Genomic DNA, 22,284 nt, shown 5'->3' with positions numbered 1-22,284 from the left:
GAAAGGTTGAAAAACGCATATAAATTAATGTTTTAAGATGAAAAAGTTTAGATTCCTAGAAGACAATTTAAGTTTGTAGGGACAAAACGGGAAGTTAGTGTGTTCTGGACCGAGCCGCCCACGCAGCAGAGTAAATGCGACAGTAATTCTTTCAAGATGTAGGTTTACATAATGCCCTTGAGAGTTTTTAGCATCCTCATGCAAAATGGATGGCAAGTTGCAGGGCAGAGGAATGAACAACAACAACAAATTGTCGAACACTCTGTCACAAGAGACTATCTTCTCATCTCATCCGCCCCCCACAATTCACGGCGGTGGGGCGGCGCGGCAGAGCGCCAGTCGGGCCGTTGAATCTCGGCACGGCTTTATCTCCCAGCGGCGGAGGAGGAAACGGAGGTCCTTTAAAGGGCTGAGGTCATTTCCTCTGCCTCCAGGCTCAGGCGGGAGGAGGAGGGGGTCTTCATTTGGTCAGCCCTGCTTTATTTCAAATGCCGACGCTGCCTTTTAAGAGTCGCTCGTGGGTACGGATAGCAAAGGAGCGGTTTTGAGTTGTCGCAATCCATCCCTTTTCTCACTCCCTCAGCCATTTCCAATCCCCCACTCCATCTTTGATATAAACCCCAAATTGCTGCTGTATTTTTATTTTAAGTATACGTGAAAGTGCAGAGCCAGATATACAGATAGAGAAGACGAGCCGGAGTGCAGAGGAGCATGAGAGCGGCAGTGTGAGATGAAGAGCTGAATGCTTCCTCTTATCCTCAGCCCTAAAGCCCTTTCATAACTTCCTGTTTCTCTCTGAACTGGGATGCATCCAAAGCACATGTGTGTAGCCGGAAAGCACATGCAGCTGATGTTGTGTGTGTGTTACATGCGAGTGGTGAGGGAGTGAGTCAGTGTTGGGGAAGACAGAGGGGCTCATGCGGTGGCGGAGGAGAGCGGCCAGAACGGGCAGGCATGCTGTGATGTTCGGAAGACGAATGATAGATCTGTTGCACGGCCACTGTTGCTGCAGAAGCAGAACACACCTCGGGCAGATGGATGGGGAGTGTGTGCGGGGGTACGATTAATCTCCGAGTGTGTGAGTGTGCCCTTTGTGTTTGAATGTGTGGGAGAGTTGTATTACATGGTCTTGGAGTGCAGTTTTGAGATGTGCTACTTCAGAACGGGGGCTTTATGGTGTTTTACAGCTACTGAGGGCAAATGAGCAGACGGGTGCACGTTGGTGAAGAAACGTGCGTGTTTGTGTTTGTGCGTAGGTCTTTGTGAGGGTTTACGTTTGCTTGCACAGAAGAAAACACCTGACCTGTAAGTGCAGAAAGCATCAGCAATTGTTTTTCAGCCTCCACTCCCACACTTCTCACTCCATCTGACATCTCACCAGAAACCTCTTTTCTATTATCTTCACAAAGAAGGAATGAATCAGAATCCAACATCTGTTCCAAAAAGCCTAACAAGTCAATATTAGATATAAATGTTCATGCGCACAGATGCATGACAAGTATAGGTCAACCAATTACCAGCCTGGGAACATATGCTTAAGGTGTTTGTGCCTATAAACAACTGTTACATGCCTTTTCTTTGTCGGAACTGTAAGCAAACAAAGTTTTTTGTGTGTTACACATTATCGTCAAACTTTTTCCTCTTTTCTTAAGTCTCTTGTCACATTTACCCACACACCGTCCTACTTTTGTAAAGAGGATATGAACCTGCTTTTTTATTAGTCAACTGAACATTTTCAGCCGTAGCAACATATTTTCTACTAAGTTAAATGCAAGGACGAGGTGAAAGCTGCATATTTTGCAAACATGTAATCAGCTCGTCTCTATATGAACATATAGTTTAACTCATTCACTGCAAATGACGACTAAAGTCGTCATTTGCATTTTTTTTACTGTGTGAGCGTCGGAACGAGCCCCCGCACAGTGAGATCAAACATCTCAGCCCTAAAGCCGATCTTCATCCGCATACATCACATGTCACATGATCAGGAAGCAGAAAATCCATGTGTTAGGAGATCGTTTTGGGCCGCTGCTGTAAAAAAAATGAGGTGCGAACCAGAAAAGCGCCTGCCGATCACAATTCAACAACAGATTATGAAAGAACGGATAACGCTCGAAATGCGCGGATTCTTCCTTAAATAAGAGGTGAGTCTCCGCTTTGTTTTGTTAGTTTTGGCGTCAACATAATCCTAGCGCGCAACGTTCAAAAGCGAGAAACGCTGACAGCGAAGGCCTTTAGCGATCAGGAAACGGTTGGCAGCGAATGAGTTAAAAGTGAGATTTACTTGTTTATTCAATACATTAGCAGTGTTCTCTAGTGTAAATCAATGCCTTATGAGTCGTCACTTCTGATTGGCTAACATTCAGCCATGTTGCAAAGTTATTGTCAATATAAATTTTAAAAGCCTCCCTGTGGGCAGGCGCGAGCCAAGATGGGTGGAGTCATGAATGCAAATTCAGTGTGACATAGATCTGTCAGGCTTTAGTTTTACCATCTATTTTCTATCACAAGCTAATGCAGTAGATACACGTAGGAGACTATTTTCAAGTTCGGCCTGCATGAAAAACCGATAATAATAAGAAATAATAAGTTAAATAAAGGTTTTTCAGTCAACCACACCTTTAAAGGCTGATGCAATGGCAATACGTTGGATTGTTTGTTTTACAGTTGGAGAGTATGAGCACCTTTGGAAAAGCAGAAATGGTCTGAAGAATTTAGGTTTCGTTGCCACACTGTTAAAACAAAAGCAACATTTTAAGACTTCTAAGGATATCTGCAAACAATTTTGAGTCGACTATTGCACAGAGAGCAAGTAGAAGGTCAGAATACGCAATGTTCAGGAAAATTGCAAAAAAATCGAAATAGTTCGCTTGCTAATTGAATAATCCAGATTCTTCAAATAGCACGTTAAATCTCAACTAATCACCAATGTTCATTTATGTCAGTCAGTGTGTTTACATGAGAATTAGAAAATCGAACTGTTGCCCACAGGGGTGTCAAACTCCAGTCCTCGAGGGCCGGTATCCTGCATCATTTTGTTTTTTTCCCTGTTCCAACACAGTTGATTCAGCTGTCCAGCAGCTCATCAAGCTCTCCAGAAGCCTGTTAATCACCTGCTGGTTGAAATCAGGTGTGTTAACATGGAAAACGTTAAAACATGTGGGATAGCGGCCCTCGAGAACCGGAGTTCGACACTTGTGCCCTAAATAAACTAACGTCGGTTATTTTACATGCGTGTAAACGCGTTATTCCTGCTGAAGATGAACTGGTTCTAATCCAGCTGAAGCACCTAGATAATGTGGTAGGAACCCGACTTCCTCTGCATGTAAACGGATCAGTCGAGCTGATACCGGTAACATCCGGGAGTGACGAGACCGTGGAAGCAGGTTTCGGATAATATCATCTCTACAAAGTAACACGTGTAAACCATCAAACAGTACAGCCCATACCAAATAAGCTGTGCCCAAAAGCGTCAGTTTCACTCCTGCCAGTGTTTGTTTACTATCTGTGTTGCTATGAACTAACCAAAAGAATGCCGACACAAAAGGGCGCATGCTGCCACCTACTGCACCGGCGCGGAAAGAACTTCATTTGAGAGTTTGGATTTCTAACGTACATGTAAACTAGGATAAAGACTCCTCGTTCATTACTTCGGATCAACCTAGACCAACTTAGTTGCACATGTAAACGCACTGAGAAATTCAACTTAGACCGAGATACCATTTAAAGGCTTAGGAACCCTTTGCAGTTGCTTGGCTTAGCTGATTGGAGTGTGACATTTTAAGTCTTGAATATTGAACCTTTTAACAATTGTGTAATTGTCTGAGATTTTGAGTTTGGGGTTTTCATAAGTTGAAAACTATAATCAGGGTTTACGCTACATGTATTTTACCGTGGCTAAAAGCCGCCACACCTTCAGAAGGATAAAAATAAATAAATAAATAAATAAAAGTTCAAACAACGTTCCTTAAGAATTAATTTTTGGGATATACATTAAAACAACGTAAATATGAGACATATATGTCTATATTTGTGCATGTATACTAACCATAATCAAAGTGTAAAATATAACGAAACTTTATTTAACTTTGAAAAACCAGTACTGCCGGTTTTTCCCAGTGTGCCAAAGAGCCAAGCGCGCATCACGCACAGTGCACAGGGCACCGTGTGGCCAGAGGGGCACCAAGCAGTCAGGTTTATGAAGAAAAAAAAACAGATTATATTAATTATAGTGTCAGCTGTTGGACAACATGCACACAAACAAAACTGAGGTAATCATCTAACTGGCGTTATTTCACATACAATCCCATCTGTATAATCCAAGCCCATGTGCTTCTCTCCACTCTAGCTGTGAGGTGACCGGAGCCGTGAGCTTCACCTACGGTGGATGGGACGGGCAGGCCCGGTTGTCTCTCCCAGGACCGTGAGCTGCCAAAATGACGTGCTTTTATTTAGAAATGCAGCCACATCGCCAGCCGGTTTAGACGGAGCTTCAGTCCAGAATGCGTTTTGTCTTTTGTTTTCACTCATCAGCCACAGACCGCTCGCTACACTCGCTCACAGCAAGCTGTGCTTTCTACCGTGGTGACTCACTCACACGTCCCCTCTCCTACATTAGTTGGCTAGGCGGTGAATTAAAAGATTAGGGTGTGTTTTTTTTCCATTTAGGAGACAAATCCTTCCTCCATAACCAGGTTAGACGTACGGAAGCCCGGAAATGTCAAAATACCTGAAACGTATTTTTTCCTACTGGCTGATAAAAATGTATTGAATAGAACAGAATAGATTATTAATCCCACAGTGGGGACATTCACTCATTACAGCAGCACATAACGAATAATAACAAGATTACAGGTAAAACTGATTCTAGCCATGTTTGCTTTCATAACTTTAATATCTTCATGCTGATGACCCACATGAACATAATCCTCTGTTTAGTGGATGCAACTAGATCATGAAGTAAGCTTAACATGATAGTTTACTTTTGCTTAGCAAAATACAATAACTGGTAATATTAGTATTAATAACTGACAGACCCTAGATGGAACTTAAATAATTTTACATTAATTATAACTAATGGTTTCTGGGAGACACTTGTGACATGTAGCTGTAACTCTTAACTGCTGATAGACAGATGATGTGAATCCTTGTAAACCACCCCCCGACGGCGAACAGTTGGCACCCAAAGCACCGCATACAACAATAAACACCCAAAACACGCAATCTTATGTTTCAGAACATCGTCTCTGCACCTGTAACTGCCATGCACGGTGGTGGATGGGTAATGGTTTGAGTTAATTTTTGCTGACACAGAACCTGAGCTTCCTACACTCATAGGGTCAAACATAATTGGGTTTGTATCCGGAAATATTCTACAGTCAAATGTTATTGTGTATAAAAATGTTTTTCTCTTTTAGTAATAGAGATAAATACAGTATTTATTGTTTGACATGGTCAAGACATGTAAAACGCTTCTAAAATAACAAAATCAAGGAGAACGGATGAGAAGAACATGTACTCAGATAAATGGTAAATAGCCTGTATTTGATATAGCGCCTTCTAGAGTCCTGGAACCCCTCAAGGCGCTTTACAACACAATCAGTCACTCATCCATTCACACACACATTCACACACTGGTGGGGATGAGCTACGATGTAGCCACAGCTGCCCTGGAGCGCACTGACAGAGGCGAGGCTGCGGAGCACTGGCGCCACCGGTCCCTCCGACCACCACCAGCAGGCAACGTGGGTTGTCTTGCCCAAGGACACAACGGCAGCGACAGACTAAGCGGGGCTCGAACCTGCAACCTATGGGGCGATCACTTAACTCCTGTGCATGGTCCTGACCTCTTTGTCTCTGTTCTGGCAGAGTTGAACATCAAAGAAATAACACAAGAGGATGGAGACAGAGGTAACCTGCAGGACAGGGATGGTTCTTTGATGGTGGGCTGATAGTGATGAGCCACCAGCCTGTCATATTTAAACAGGTGTTGGCTGGATTTTGTTTTGGTTCAGGAACAATGACATGAATTATTTACAACATTTTTAATAAGCTGTGACACCTGTTCACTTTTATATTTGAGAGAAAAACAAAAAAGTAAAAAAAATCTGCATGATTAATATTTTTGTGTAATTCCTGACGTCATCCCGTCTTCCAAACACAAAAGAACTGTGATTTTCCTTTGAGGTTGTAAATCCCTTCACCTTAAATTCTCTTTTTGGTTTTGAACACATCTTGCCTCCATCCACCTCCATCTTTCCACTCATAAAGCAGCATTTGCTTATATTTGCTTCTTGGCATCTCAGCAGAGCTGCATACCAAAGTAATGAGTCATGGGAAATCTTGTGTCCTACACCACAAAGCACTAAACTTGTGTTTTGAAGTGCATAACTAAAATCAGCTGGACATGAGGAGCCATAAAAATGCAATTTCTTCATTTCGTTAAATGCAGAGTTTCAAAGAGGTTTGGCATCTCCTTTCACATCAACACCCCAACAACGAGCATCTCCATCTGTTATTATCGACTCAAAATGGAGATTTGTCAAAGTTTAGTTCATCATTTTGACCCTGAGAATGCTTGGCAAAGTTGACGCTAGTTTGCAGTATGGTTAAGAGGACGGCTTCACCTTGAACGTCCACACTTCAGACCATGGACGTAATTTTCACTTTAGAAATGGGGGGGGGGGGGACACGGGGGGGGGGGGGGGGTATCTTTACAGTATGCTCTAATGGGAAACAGACTTCAACACAAACGGTTGGTTGAACTCTAGGACCAAGCAGAATACAGTGTCATTTTAATACAGCGTAATATTGTTTTTGGATGGTAAAAAGTGCAGGGGTCAAAACTTGACTTTGGAAAAAGTGGGGGGACATGGCCCCCTGTCCCCCCCCCCCCAAAAAAAAATTAAGTCCATGCTTCAGACAGGGAAACTACAAAAAGCAATTAAAACTAATGATGGGACTTCTATAGACGGTATACAGTGCTGCCAGACACCTCAGGGCAAGCAGTGAGCTGTTTTTCTTTATTCCATTGACTAATTCTTCATCATTCACAGTAAAGACTTTGCTGATCTTTATCATTACCAACTGATTGCTTCACAAAGTGTGTGAATGTGGCCCCGACACTAAGAGGATAAATCCCATTCTGACAGGAAGTGAAGTTTATCTAATCCTATTCAGCTTGTTAGGTCTCTAATTAGTCAAAAATGTTTTCAGGTGTGTTATGGAGTGCATGGTGTGTTCTCAGGAATGGTCTCAGACAAACCAGAAACGGTCGTCCATGAGATTAAAAAGGACACAGTGGAGGACATAGGCCAAGCTGCCTGTGAAGCAAAACAGCACCATCCCAGATAAGGTTGTTTTCATGACTCTTTCGTGTGGCGTTAGGCCACTGACTTCTTAAATGACTGACTTGCAGCTCACAGCCTGCTGGGCTGAATTTGAAATGTACACAGAGGCTTTGACTCCTGTTCCTGTGAGCAGACAGCCAAAGGCTACAACCAAAACAACTTACCTTTGCATTGATTGGTGTTCTTATCCAGAATGGCCTTGGTTGACACTATTTTTCCATACCTGTAAAGACAAAGAAACAATGGTTACATATCATAACCCCAAATTCTATGAGTATATGTTTCACCCTTTGGGTAATTCCTCTTCAGTGATCGGCTCATTCAGGGAGGAATTACCCAATTGTGGCCATTAAAGACTGAAGCCCAAAGACATGAATATGTAGACGACCCATTGGGCACTGGAGTACATAGCAGCGTCGCCGCGACACACCTCATCTTCCGCTTCCGGTCGGTAACAAGATGGCGCCTGTGCTTAGCTTAGCCGCAGTCACCGGCCACTTTTTCAAACCTTTCTCCACTAACCTCCTCTTTCCACCTTGCTCCTGTCTGCGATCCTCTTCAGTAGTGTCCCTGCTACCATCTCCTATGATTGCTAGACTCTTTTGTCCTTCCGTTTGTTCACGATCGCCCAAGATGCACCAAGGACATACCTCCCTGTATGTTTATCTGAGTGGCGCACTGGCCTGGAGCCAAACCATGATTCCAACCAGGGCGCCTCCAGCGATGTTTATCCGATCCCGGGAAAAGGTCGGAAGAAAAGAGGTAAATGAGCAGGAATCCAGGTGAGAATAAGACTTCTCTTAAAGCGTGGTTTATCTAGTAAACATCGGCGCGATCTTCTAGCTTCTTGTCCTTTGTTTGGCGACTTGAGCACCACTTCCGCATTCCCGCCAGGCCGCGTTGCGGCGCGGTTTCTCCGTCCAAGTGTTTTAAGGTCAGTTTATCCTCATTCCTCAGTGGTTTCTCCTCCTGTTCCCTCCCTACGTGGTTTTTATAAACACCGTGGATCTAACCCCGCTAATTTACTCCACTAACTCCAGCTGTTTCTGTAGTTTCTGATTCTTCCACCTCACTCAGCATGGCTCTATTAAATACCCGCTCTGTTAACAATAAGTCCTTCCTGCTCAATGATTTAATTCTCTAATGACCTTCTGACTCACAGTGATGCAGGGGACTGTTATGTTCTGTTCCTGCTGGACCTGACTGCAGCCGTTGACACTGTTGAACATCACCTGCTACTGGAGAGGCTGAGAGACTGGGTAGGCCTAGCAGTAACTGCTCTGGAGTGGTTCTCCTCTTATCTTTCTGAGCGCTCCTTTTCTGCGGCCGTCTCCAACTTTAGGTCCTCCACCACCTCCCTGACCCATGGTGTCCCACAAGGTTCTGTGCTGGGGCCTCTGCTCTTCCTCCTCTATCTGCTTCCTCTTCAGCACATCCTGAGCTCCTTTAAAGGAATCTCCTACCATCGTTATGCAGATGACATCCAACTGTACATCTCCTTTAAGCCCCATGAGATGTCTAAGCTGCAGCTGTTACACACCTGCTTAGACTCTGTCAAAACCTGGATGGCAGGGAGCTTTCTACAGCTGAATGAAGGTAAGACTGAGATCCTCATCTGTGCCCCAGACAAGCTGGTTCCCAAAGTCAGAGACTCTTGGTCAGCTTGCTTCTCACACCAAACCTTCTGTCAGGAATCTTGGCGTGACCTTTGACCCAGCTCTCACCCTGGATTCTCATGTCAGTTCTCTTGTTCGCTCTTCCTTCTTCCATCTCAGGAACATTGCTAAGCTGAGTCCCATTCTGTCCCGCTCTGAACTTGAGACAGTTATCCACACCTTCATCTTCTCATGCTTAGACTACTGTAACTCTCTTTTCACGTGTCTGAGCAGAACCTCCCTGAACCGTCTACAGGTGGTTCAGAATGCCTGTGCTCTGCATCTGACCAAGTCCTCCAAACACACCCACATCACCCCGCTTCTCCTTCAGCTTCATTGGCTGCCAGTCAACTTCAGGGTTCATTTCAAGATCCTGGTTCTGGTCTATAGGGCCTTACATTGTCAAGCACCATCTTATATTGGTCCTCTTAGTCCCTACACCCCCAATAGGTCCCTGAGGTCCAGTGATCAAAGCCTACTGGTTGTGCAGCACCAGGCTAAAGGTCAAAGGTGACAGATCATTTTGCTGCTGTGGCCCCCAGACTCTGGAGCTCTCTCCCCCTGAGTCCGAGATCAGTGGACTCCGTGGTCTCCTTCAAAAAGCAGCTGAAGACTCACTTGTTCAAGCTGGCTTTTGTATGACCTTCTTCACCACTCTCTCTTTAATCAATCAATCAATCAATCAATCAATCAATCAATCAATCAATCAAAGCTTTATAAAGCGCCTTCCGCAACCCTGTCAGGAAGCCCAAAGCGCTGAACATGGTACAGTTGTAGGTAAATATATTGAATAAATCAACAATAAAAGCAATTCAAATTACAAAATACAAATTACAAAATAGAAATGACAAGATAGATGAAACATTCTGGTACAGGACAAATGTGTGAAACACATTTGTCCTGTACAGTCTTTATTCTGCTCTCCCCACCTATTCCACCTTCCTCAGGATCCACTGATTTCCCTCTTTCCTATTCACTCTCTCTCTTTCTCAACACTTTTTAAAATCACAATTGTCTATTTTTTGCTCATTTTAAATATATTTTTAACCATTTTCTAAATTCTTTTTTATATTTTTACATTTGCTGTTTTTGTGAAGCGCCTCGTGATTTTTATCTTGAGAGGTGCTATAGAAATGATATTTTCTTCTTCTTCTTCTGGGTGCCTCACTCTCCAAACCCAACGCAAAAAGAGCAACTCATCCCATTTTTGTACAGCCTACAGTTGCAACAACCAGTGCATTATTGAAAATAGATCACGTGGGATTACTGTTGACTTTTGGCCTACCTGTTGGGATTTTATATTTTTATTTATTGTATTTTATTATATTTATATTTTAATTATAATACCATACCATGTGTCTGATTTTGTGAAAACGCATAATAATATATGTTTTTAGTTGGGTAAACACCTTCCTCAGTAGAAATTAATGCATTGGGGCTGAATAATGACCCATCCAAAATAGCGGGTCACTACTATTCCAGCTCCAATAGGCAGCGCCAGCTATATATAATATATATATATATATATATATATATATATATATATATATATATATATATATATATATATAACATTAGATGGCGAAAGTGGGAGTCGATGGCGTAACTAAACGGCGGCCATCTTACCTCAGACAACAGATCCCTCCACTCTCAATGGTAGCAGCTGAAAGGTGAGTGATCATCTTAAACAAAAACAACCTTGACTCGATGAAATATTAATGGATTTACAAGCGGTTTGCCTTGGTACAAACCTTAGAACACATGGGCTTGAGACGACATACTTGCACATGTTGAAAGTAACGCTTTTGCTTTTGAAAGTGGCTTAATTGTGAACCATGTGTCCCACCTAGGCTGTCTGCATGTTTTTCAGGTTGAGACCACCATCTATATTTTATGTGGTTCTACAAAACCAATAACAACTTTACAACAGCTCAATAGTTGTGTAAATGGCTGTGTTTGTGAATGTTTTTGTATTTATTAGCTGTCTAACTTGGCTTAGAGATGACGAGGGATACAGTGGGTGCACTGCTTAGCTAAACAAAGTTGAGTGTTTACCTCAGTGGGAGTCGCTCATTTTATTTTGAATAAATTAATACTAAATTGCCCGTGATTTTTAAGCATCTTGGTTTGTTACACAAAACATATATTGGGACATATTAAAACAGGACATTTCTGGATTTATGTTAGCAGAAATACACTTTTTATTAATTGTGAAGCTTGAGGGTCAACATGGCTGACTGACGTGCAGCCTACAGATGCTCGAATCTCCGCTGTGACAAACTGAGACAACGTGGGATCACCTTTCATCTGTAACTGTTGCAAAGAAAACCTTTACTTGTACATTTTTCAGTCTGTTAATTGTTTTTATGTGAATAAAATAATTTGAAACTGTTGTTCCATTGCTGCTGCTACCTCCTTCTATACATTGTTTATCTGGTTTTACGAATGTTGAAAATCTCCTTCACAAGATCAATCCATTATCCATCTATCTGATTTATTACTGTAATCCATCTTATTTATTAACCTAATCTATCTTTTGATTATTTCCTAACTTTTTCAGAAAGCATTTCCAAAGAGCTTATAATTAATAAATGAAAGTCAATAAATAAGAAAACAAAAGTTAAGAAATTGTGAAAATACAAAATAATTTGCTGGGTGAAATTTTATTGCTGGCGGGACGTTCTGGCTGACAGATGTGATTTGGGTGTTGTTTGTATATTTGTTGGGGTGCACATTTTGTATCTGTGTTCTGTTAATGTGGGCTTTACCTCAAAAGAACCTTGAAATCTCATCTCTAAACAAATCTTATTTCACAAACCAGGAATATATATATATATATATATATATATATATATATATATAGATATACATATCTATATATATATATATATCTATATATATATAGATATGTATATATATATATATATATATTTATAGATAGATAGATAGATAGATAGATAGATAGATAGATAGATATAGATAGATCTATACAATATAATAATAGGCTGTGTACTTTAAGTTACTGTAGCTTACAATTAAATGTGTTATCTATGAAAGATTAAATGCTTTGTGGAGTGAAATAACATGAATTTTGGGGCCATACCCATCCTATTTCATAGACACATCTCTGGGGTTTATAACAAATCAAACCTTTTTAAAACCGGTTGAAAATTGAGCAAGTTAGAGTTATTTAAAAAGTACATGCACCATACACCCCAATGTCAAGAGAGGGGGCATCTGTCTGAGGTAAGATGGTCGCCATGTTACTGCATTGCATCCCATTGGTGAACAGCGGGGATGAGTCATCTAGTGTTTATATACATATCTATGGCGCCAGCCACGTTGCGGCTACATATATGTCTGTGGGTGAAGCCTACATGAAGCAGAACTACATTTACTCAGCATGGTAAATGGCCAGTTTTGGACATAGAGCCTTCTGGAGTTCTAGGTGCTTTACAAACAATCAGTCATTCACTCATGCACACACACACATTCACACACTGGTGGTGATGAGCTACAATGTAGCCACAGCTGCCCTGGGACAGAAACAAGGCAACCTTACACTGGTGCCAACGATCCCGCTGACCACCAGCAGCAGGAAAGGCAAGTTAAGTGTCTTGCACTAGGACACAACCACAGAGACTGACTGAGTGGGACTCGAACCTACAACCTTCCAAATGCGGGGCGGACACTTAACTCCTCTGCCACCGTCGCCCACTCAGATCTCCATCCGGTAGTTAAAGCAGATGCCCCATTTTCCACATTCGATGCAATTTACTTGCAACGAGGACTTTTCAGAGTTGCACAAATGTCACAACCCATTGGAAAGAGGAATCACTTGAGGTTAATAACATTATGTGTATGGCTGACTTCAAATGACTGAGCAAGCCTTTGACATTTTGGAGAGTCATTGGACAATTTCTAAAGGTCTGACAGCTTACAAATGCACAAAAGGGCCTTTTTATGCCAGTGCTGTGTACGACATAGTAAATGCTGATGAGTTTATTTCAAATGTGAACACAATAAAATACACTTAAAGCCTGACTAAACAAAGAAAAACACTGATTTAGTATACAACGAGGAGATTTTGCTAAACCAATCAAAATGTTGAGTGAAATGAAGTAAAGAGTAAATTTCTTTCACGTTTTACACAAAAATCCTTTAACTCCTCAGTTTTGCTCTCCTGTTTATGTCAGAAAAGCACAAGCATTCGAGTCGGGTGTTACTTTTACTGAGTCTATTTCTCCTCATGCCACTGGCAGCAACGCAACCCTAAATCACAACTAATGAACTAATCAACATGGCTGGAACCACAGTGTGTTCAATGTCGCCAAAAAGCTCTATTTTAATGTCCACATGGTTTTTGACAGTCGTAGAGGGCGGGAATGGATTTAGCTTGTGGTCGTCATCATCACTTATTCATCATCAGGGTGGTGGATAGCTGGTGCCTAACTCCTGCAGTCATCGGGTTAGAAGAGAGGGACAACCTGTATGAATCACCTGTTTATAACAGAGACACCCTCAGAAACCAACATGCCAACTCCACACAGAAAAGCTAAAGCTGGGTTTTGAACCGGCATCCTTCTTGCTGGAGGCTTTTGCATCACCACACAGCATAACACTATCGTGATTACGGAGGACAATAATCTACCCCAAGTTATTCTGACCCAACGCTGGTGCCTCTACGAGGCTGTAGTAGACATAAGGAAGGGGGCACTATTTGAAGGAGTCAATGCAACACCAGCTATTGCAAACAGATGTGGAGTCTTAAAATTCAGTTTGAGCTACTAAGGAGCTACACAAAAAGCAACAAGTCCGATATCTATCAGGTCCGAATTATGCTCACTGTGCGTATTAACACTGGTGCGGCAAATCTGCAAAACAAGCATGCTTAAAATTTATTTTTCATGCCTCTTAACGTTTTAACATAGTATAGCTATGAATATTTTGAGGAGATAAAAAAATAATGAAGTAGATCTCTTTCCATTTGTTCAAAACCTCCGCCAATAACACGGCTCGGATCAAAACCAGCGACTGGGCCATCTGGTTTTCTAACCAAACTGCCGCTCTCCCACATGTCTCTGGGTCCTTCATTCATTACACACTCGCGTATTCAGCAACAGAACACCACTGGTGTGAGAAGTTGTAATGTCCCCCGTTTTGGTTCGATGCGAGTTGGGTTATCAGAGTCGTGGGTTGTAATATCAAACAGAGTAGTGGAACCCTTGTGCGGTTTGATTTGGTTCCTGTGGACCCACTTATAGATGGGATATTTGTTTCCTTCGGTGATCTTGATCTGATACATGACCGGAGAGAGCTTTTAAGTTATCACGTGTGGACCTGACCACTTCGGCAAAAGTTTCTTAGCCAGTTTACCAGAGGTTGCTTTTGTGTGACCGGAATTAGGAGCAAAGATGTAGAACCAGGCCTCATCACCTATGTTGAGTTCAGAATGTGAGGCCTTCTGATCATAATAAGCCTTCCTGCCCTCAGCTGATTTCTGCAGATTTGTCTGTGCAAAATAAAACGCTGCAGGAAGATGGTTTTTCAGGTCCTGCAAATACTGGTCGCTAGTGTAAGCCGGAGCAGCACTGAGCTGAACTGACTGATACAGCAGGTGAAGTGGCAGGGTCATCATCATTTCATTAGTACACACTATTGCGGGGTCAATTTTAACACAAATCTTTAGTGTGGACAGGCGGTAGTTAGTCATCAAAAGATCTGGGCACTCAGAGCGTGATACCCGAAGAGGGCCCAGGTTCATACGATCACGTTAGAGGAGGCTGTGGAGGAAGTTTAGCTGCGTTTGACATCAGACAGACACACGCAACTAGCAAAGGATACTTTGTCAGTCCTGAAAACTGGAACAAAGAACATTTAAGACTGTAGACTGGCGCAGGCGCGGCCTTGCGAGGGTTCGGCGCAGGTGAGTGCTCTGGAGTAGAGTCCTGCACAGGCCTAAAATCTTAGCCCGTGCCTGGCCCGGCCCGAGGGGGTGGAGCCCCAGCCCGACCCGGCCCGAAAAGGTTTTCAGGATTCTCTGGCCCGACCCGAGCCCGACTTTTTTTTAACCAACTAAATGAAAACAAAGTGTGTCAATCCTGACCAATGTGTTAAAAGATGTGCAGGATCCGATCAATTTGTTTTTCCCTCGTTTACTGCCACGGAGATGACGGCACACTGGCTCAAGTTAAATTTTATCTCTTTCCAACAACTTTCACAAGAAAACAAAACAGTCAAAAGCAGGGCTTGTGTTGTGTTGACCGGATAGTTCCCGTATTTGACCGTTTATTTTGACGGAGAAAGAATAGAAAGAATTACCCCGACGCATGCAGACGAACTGACATTTTATTCGTTACACACATCGCAGATGTAGCTAAATCACCCAAGAAAAGATTCCCATCTGAACATCTGAGCTGCTCAGCGCAGCTCGCTGTCAGCGCATATGTGCACAGGGAGCTGAAGTTGTGGAGAGGGGCTTGGAGCGCGTTGCAGAACCAGAGCGCATGTGGGAAGATTCCTCCCACTGAAGCGAGTGTTTTCCAAACCCTGTCTCTCAGAGAGACTTGTCACTTATAAAATGTTCCCTGATTATGAAACTTTGGCTGAATAGTGCTTGTTCCTGTCACCAATGTGGCGACGCATCCAGGAGCCGTCTGAGGAGAAGCCCAGAATCTCACATCCTCTTCAGCTCAGAAAGCGCCCATGATTACGCACAAGCGTGACCCAACACGGTCTCACAGTAAGACGGGGTTGGGCCTGTTCAGGCTTACGCAGACAATCTTTACATAGAATTGACTTACAGATATAAAATTAATTCAGTAAAATATAAAGCATTTCATTTAAATATCCATTCATTATTTTACAAGCACAGAGAGCCGCATCAGATGGTTGTGACATGTTTTCTCCAGGACCAGAGAGGACGCAAACTCAATACATCTCTTTATTGTGAGGTAATAATTTCTCCGAGTTTTGCGGTTGCGGGCGGGAGTAGACATGCACGCTACGGGTGCGGGCGGGAGTGTAACACACACGTTGCAGTTGCAGGCGGTAATGGTCAGAAATTCAGCGGGAGCGGGATGAAGAAAACAGTCCCGCGCAGGGCTCTACTGCTGCGTTTGTTTTTCAATTTTTTTAATGAATTCGATTAAAAATAAAGGCGCCCGGCCCGGCCCGTGTCCGAGGTAATTACACAGTCGTTGGCCCGAAGCCCGGCCCGAGGGCCGTCGGGCCGGGCCGACCCGGGGGCCTAGGGCTTCAGTGCAGGGCTCTACTCTGGAGGGCCCTCGGTCGACGCGCAGGTGCAGTCAGAGAGATCAGGGTCAGCCAGTAGTGGTACAGGGTGACAGTAAACCCCCCTTTGGTAGGTGAGTCACCAACCTCAGGGATAGCGGTCACCAGCGCCAGCTGTAGTGGAGCAGGGTCAGTGATGCTGTCAGCCCCCCTTCGGCAGGTGGAAAGGGATAGAGTTATGAAGGCGTGGAACATTGTTTTTCAATACATTTGCAGTGGTCTCTAGTACGAATGAATGCGTTGAAAGTTGTACTCTGGGGGAGTGAGCCACATCCGAGTTTGGCTTACAACAGGATTTTAGGGTCGTATTTCCTGATATTTGGAAATCTTGCCTCGGATTGTCTAACAGCAACACGATTCTACCAATGCAGGAGACAGGTGTAGAAGACTATTTTCATGTTCAGCCTGGGTGAAAAACTCAGAGTGACTGACTATATTCAGAAATAATAACTTAAAAATGGCTTCTCAGTGAAGAACGCCATTAGATTTAACTATAACAGAAACTGGCAGGAAAAAATTTCAAAGCTTAAAGCAGTTGTCTTGCTTGGCTTTTTTTTCACTTTTTTGTCTTTTAAATATATGTTTTGTTAAAAAAAACACACACACAAAAAAGGATTCCGGGTCCAGTATTTCCTGTAAGTTCAGTTTTAGCGCATTCCTGTTTGCTAGGTGATGGGACATAGGCCGAGGTAGTGGCGGTAATAAATCTGTAGGCTAGAAAGTCCAAATTCACAGCTGCTCCCATCTGGTCTAAGGGATGGAGGAGCCGACCTGGGTCTGCGTGGACCAGGTAGGTCCCGCTCTACAAGAATGCTACCCCTAGATTTGTTTATCAGATCAGGTAATCATTTTTGTACAGAGCCCCACCTAAAATAATCAAAACTATCAATTCAAGCTATTAGCAAGTCATTAGCATGCCTTTGAGCTACTTTTAAAAGCCACAGCTATCCCATTTGCTAGTCTCAGCTAAAAGTGTAACACGCTACATTGTTTGCAGAGCGAGAAGCGCTCTAGCATGAGTGTGTGAAAACGTGCGTGTGCAGCTGTTTATACAATGAGACTTTTGTATGTGATACGCACATGTGAGATCCACAAAGAACACCTCCCTGTGTGTAAAATGTGCATCACAATGAGTGAACGAAGAAAAAAAGAAGCTGCCGCTTCACACACACGCACGCACGCACGCACGCACGCACATACACACACACACACACACACACACACACACACACACACACACACAAACACACACATTCTGTAGGGAAGAAGCAGTGCTGCATCCCGGACCATATTTCAGCAGCAGGGGATAATTGTGCCATTTCTCAACGAGTGCCAGAGACTCTATTTACTGCATGCTGCGGTGGGATGGGTGGTGGATATGAACTGATGAGCTCCAAGAGGAAAACTACCAGCTCACACACACACACACACACACACGCTTCTACAGATAACACAGCACACACACAAATAAGCATACGCAGTGAAAGCACTCACCAATCAGTCGATCGTCTCCCCTCGGTAGACAAAATAGGCCATTTTAGCTATAGGGATCCATAATCTACTTCAACAGAACAGACCTGAGGTGTGGTGTTTGATCACACTGAGATACTCTCCAGCGTAAGTACACAGAAAGAACAAGGAGGGCTCATTTGATTAGAGAACAATCAGAGCTCGAGTAGAAACTGCAGCAATTCAGAATTTATTAGAGGAAGCGGGGATCCGGAGATAACCATCAGAGTGTTGGTAATTTTATAACACAATAAAAGCTCCAATTTAGAGGAGAATTTTGGGCTGCTTTAGATGTTAACCACAAAATTACAAGATGAGGGGTTAGCACATAAAATCTCAATGCGCAGCGGCAGGAAACTCCTTTCAAAACGATTAGAAAACGAAAGTCTTAACCCGCATCTTTTTTTAATCATCCAGGTATCGTTTTTCTCTCTGTAAATGTCGACTTCGGTCTGGGAAACGGCGAAAAAGCTCTGTGCTTTTGGCACAAGCGGTGGTAAAGTTCTCATTAAAACTTTGTTTAGACTCCATGAAAGCAGGAGACGGTGGCATCCCAACGCCAGCTCATCACCGCTTGCCTCATTAAATGTTAAAGATGGCTCATCAGTGCATCCTATCTTGAGTCCAAACACACAAAAACACTGCAGGGGGAACTGGAAAGGCGAGGAGGAAAGAACCAGCGTTGTGAGCGGTAATGTGTGTGTGTGTGTGTGTGTGTGTAGCGGTGAATGACCCTGCTGGAGGCTCCTTCCCCTCTCTGCCAGCCAGGCCTGGGGAGGCTTTGATGTGACAGAGGGAGTCCCTGTGAAGCGCAGGTTTAACACTGATGCTGCGGCCGGGATACAGAGCCTGTCTCCACTAATCCTATTTCAATCACTCCTGCAGCCTCTTATCTCTGACTCCGCTGGCCTCCTGCCACCCCCTCCCCTCACAAATCTCCTCTCTTGTTCTTCCTGCCTCTCTGCCGTTCCATTTCTCTTTCCTGCACTGTTTCCTTCACTTCTTTCCCTTTTGTTTCCCCTTCTTCCCTCCTAATAGGATTCCCGTGGCAATCATTCTGATGCAACATCGGATCAACACCAAGGAAATGCCAAAAACGAAACCTCTTATAAAAAAATAAAAGCTTTATGAGCTATTTTAGGCTGATGAAAATGAACAAATTGTGTCGGATGTAAAACATGTCATTCGTCTGACAGCTGTCTGGGCACAGAAACAGCTCGACTCTTGAGCGAGCAGCTGCATGTGAGCGAGTGACAGTCCCAGCACTGTTATCTTTTACTTCGCTCTCTTGCAGGATTAAAAAAAAGGCTGAGGCGTGTTCCATTTCCATCCACGGAATGTGAAGTGAGACTTTGCTGCATGTGGCCAGAGCAGCAACACTTCATTGTGGTGGTGTTGGTACGCAGGAAAGCACAGCGCTGGGAAAGATGGATGGACCACCCAAGACTTCTGGACATCCTCTCTCTAAAGTGCGGCAATCATGTCCGTGCATGAATACGCCACACAGCAGAGCCGTCAACAGCAGGCAGGTTAAGTCTGAGACGGACCTCATCGTGTTTAGAATAGAATAGAATAGAATGCCTTTATTGTCACTATACAGGTGTAAAGTGAGATACAGAGCATCTCCTACTCAGTGTAAAACAAACATACTAGGGGAGGTACAGTTCTGCAGCGCTATGTTCATATGGACAGTAATGTTATGTATATACAATTATTGCACATGGAATTTGGTATCAATAGATAGTGGTGGTCAATGGAGGAAGTGGGAAGTGGGGGGCTGTGTTATCGGTGCATGTGTGAGTTCAGGGTGGTTATTGCTTTGGGGAAGAAACTGTTTTTGAGTCTGCGGGTTTTTGTATCAATGCACCTGTAGCACTTCCCTGAGGGAAGCAGTCTGAACATGTTGAAGCCAGGGTGGGAGCTGTCCTTGATGATGTTTGCTGCCCTACTGAGGCAGCGGGAGGAATAAATGTCCATCATGGAGGGGAGAGGACAGCCGATGATCTTCTGTGCTGTCTTTCTTTACTATAGGAGTCTCCAGACAACACCACCCCTTTCAGGACTTTGCAGAGGCGTCAGCATATCGTCACCGATTCGGCGGTGAGTGATGTCACTGATCAGCCCCAAAAGGTGTCCATGACATTATTAAGACTGGGTGTGTCCAAATTCAGGAGCTGTATACGTCCCACCTGGTCGACGTAGGCCGGGTGGACCTTTACCTCGGTCCTGTCACCTAGCAACCGTAATGACCCGGAACAGAAGCTTGGAGCTCAGACTTTTCATTACTTTTTTAATCCTGGAGGAGTTACAGCAGCTGTACTTTTAAGTCTGCTTTTATTGTACACCTCTTTGGTCAGCGCTCACGCCATTGTCTGCTCTAAATGGGCAGCGGTAGCTCAAGAGGTGAAGCGGGTTGTCCAGTAATCAGAAGAACGCAGGTTCAATCCCGGCTTGTGCCAGAGCATGCTGCTGTTGCATCCTTGGGCAAGACACTTAACCCACCCTGCCTGGTCTCGCCTTTGTCATGGCAGCTGTGGCTACATGGTAGCTCATCCCCACCAACATGTCAATAGGTGGAAGACTGATTGTGTTGTGCCTAAGAAGGCATTATACAAATACAGACCACTTACAATTGAAATCTAACCATTTTAATCGTATGTTGACATTTATAATGGATGGATACACCTTTGTTCAAAAAGGGCCAAATTCGTGGGACACATTTGAAGAAATTTTTGAATTTGGAAAGTCTTCATCCCGGCACAGTGATGTAATCGGCCTTTGAATCTGGCCAAGAAGGATGCAGCCTCTGAATTTGGGTTAAAACAAGTTTAATTCAGTCAAAGTACGTCATGGGAAGAGCGGATCTGTGATGTAAGAAGCGGCAATCAATGACCAAAAAAAAAGGTGCCATTTATTACTGTAGGAGACCACAAAGCAGAGAGAAATACGCAGCTGTTGGACAATTTCAGCCACATTTTTCGGTGATGGAGTTTCGAAACAGCGATTCATAAAACAGCGTCGTTCTGCTTCAACAACTCTTCACATTTTACAAAGAAGGTTGTTTGGTGACATCTACCAAAATGATTTCCCACTGCGTTACAACCGATCACCATGAGTTAACCATAAGTCCCACCCATTTGGGAGTACATATAGTCTGGGGCATCTGGTTTGTCTGAAATGGTGCGGAAAATTGTCCTTTCATGGCGCTCCGTTGAAACGGAGACATGTGTATATCGTGAAATTCTGGGGTTTTGATAGTGGAAACAGGTCTTAAGTCGAAGCTGGTGAGGTGTGTGTGTGTTTGTTGAGGTTTGGAATAGAACAGCATTGGTTAGGGTTAGGCACAATAAAGGGTGCTCACAAGTATAGCAAGAAAAACGTGTGTGTGTGTGTGTGTGTGTGTGTGTGCGTGTGTGTGTGTGTGTGTGTGTGTGTGTGTTTCCTTTATTCTGAGCCCAAATAAACTGTATTTTCACAATACGGTGCCTTTGTTTCTGCAGATAAAACCTCACGTTTCAATTCCAACAAAAATAGAAAACTAGGACTCTGACACAGGGATTATAATTAACCGCACTGACTTCAACTGTAAAACTAACGCATACATGCAGAAAACTCTGCTCCCGGCCTGTTCAACGCATGGCTCTGGCTCTGGAACCAGTTTCCATGAGAGGGGTTGGACTTTCTACCACTCTGGAGTTGCTCCTACTGAGAGGCGCCGAGCAGGGGTGGGCATACTAGTTGCCCCCCATCTTGGTGCCTGTATGTTGGGGTTCACCCCAGTGAATGAGAGGGTAGCCTCTCTCAGCCTACATGTGGGGTTCTGACTGTGGTCTGTGCTTATGCACCAAACTACAGTTCAGACTACCCACCCTTTTGGAGACCTTGGAGGGGGTGCTGGAAAGCGCTCCTTCCGGTGACTCCCTCATTCTGCTGGGGGACTTTAACCCTCAAGTGGACAACGACAGTGAGACCTGGAGAGATGTGGTTGGGAGGAACGGCCCTCATGATCTGAATTCGAGTGGTGTTTTGTTATTGGACTTCTGTGTCAGTCATGGATTGCCCATAATGAACACCATGTTCAGACATAAAGGTGTCCATATGTGCTCTTGGCATCAGGATGCCTTAGGCCGCAGCTCAATGATCGACTTTGTTGTTGTTTCGTCTGACCTGCGGCCGCATGTCTTGGACACTCGGGTGAAGGGAGGGGCGGAGCTGTCAACTGACCACTACCTGGTGGTGAGTTGGCTCAGATGGTGGGGGAGGACGCCAGTCAGACCAGGCAGGCCCAAACGTATCGCGAGGGTCTGCTGGGAACATCTGGCAGAGTCTCCTGTCAGAAGGAGCTTCAATTCCCACCTATGACAGAACTTCCAAAATGTTCCGGGAGAGGTGGGGGACATTGAGTCTGAATGGCCCCTGTTCCGTGCCTCCATTGTTGAGGCGGCCGACCGGAGCTGTGGTCGCAGGATCGTCGGTGC

At 44.0% G+C, this 22,284-nt stretch overlaps 1 protein-coding gene across 3 annotated transcripts in view; it reads right to left on the bottom strand.

Moving 5' to 3' along the window:
- The window catches only part of rbms3 (RNA binding motif, single stranded interacting protein), a 473,759-nt gene that overhangs the window by 213,431 nt on the left and 238,044 nt on the right, over positions 1–22,284 (bottom strand). For all 3 annotated transcript variants that reach the window (XM_054745076.2, XM_015973526.3, XM_015973527.3), the window contains one exon: positions 7,514–7,572. In XM_054745076.2, the coding sequence (XP_054601051.2) occupies positions 7,514–7,572 (59 nt within the window). The remainder of the gene's footprint in view (positions 1–7,513; positions 7,573–22,284) is intronic.

Source organism: Nothobranchius furzeri, chromosome 19 (assembly GCF_043380555.1).
Source record: "Nothobranchius furzeri strain GRZ-AD chromosome 19, NfurGRZ-RIMD1, whole genome shotgun sequence".
In the NCBI taxonomy this organism is placed as follows: Eukaryota; Metazoa; Chordata; class Actinopteri; order Cyprinodontiformes; family Nothobranchiidae; genus Nothobranchius; species Nothobranchius furzeri.
The sequence above is the reverse complement of the archived record's forward strand: the minus strand, read 5'-3'. Positions and strand labels throughout refer to the sequence as shown.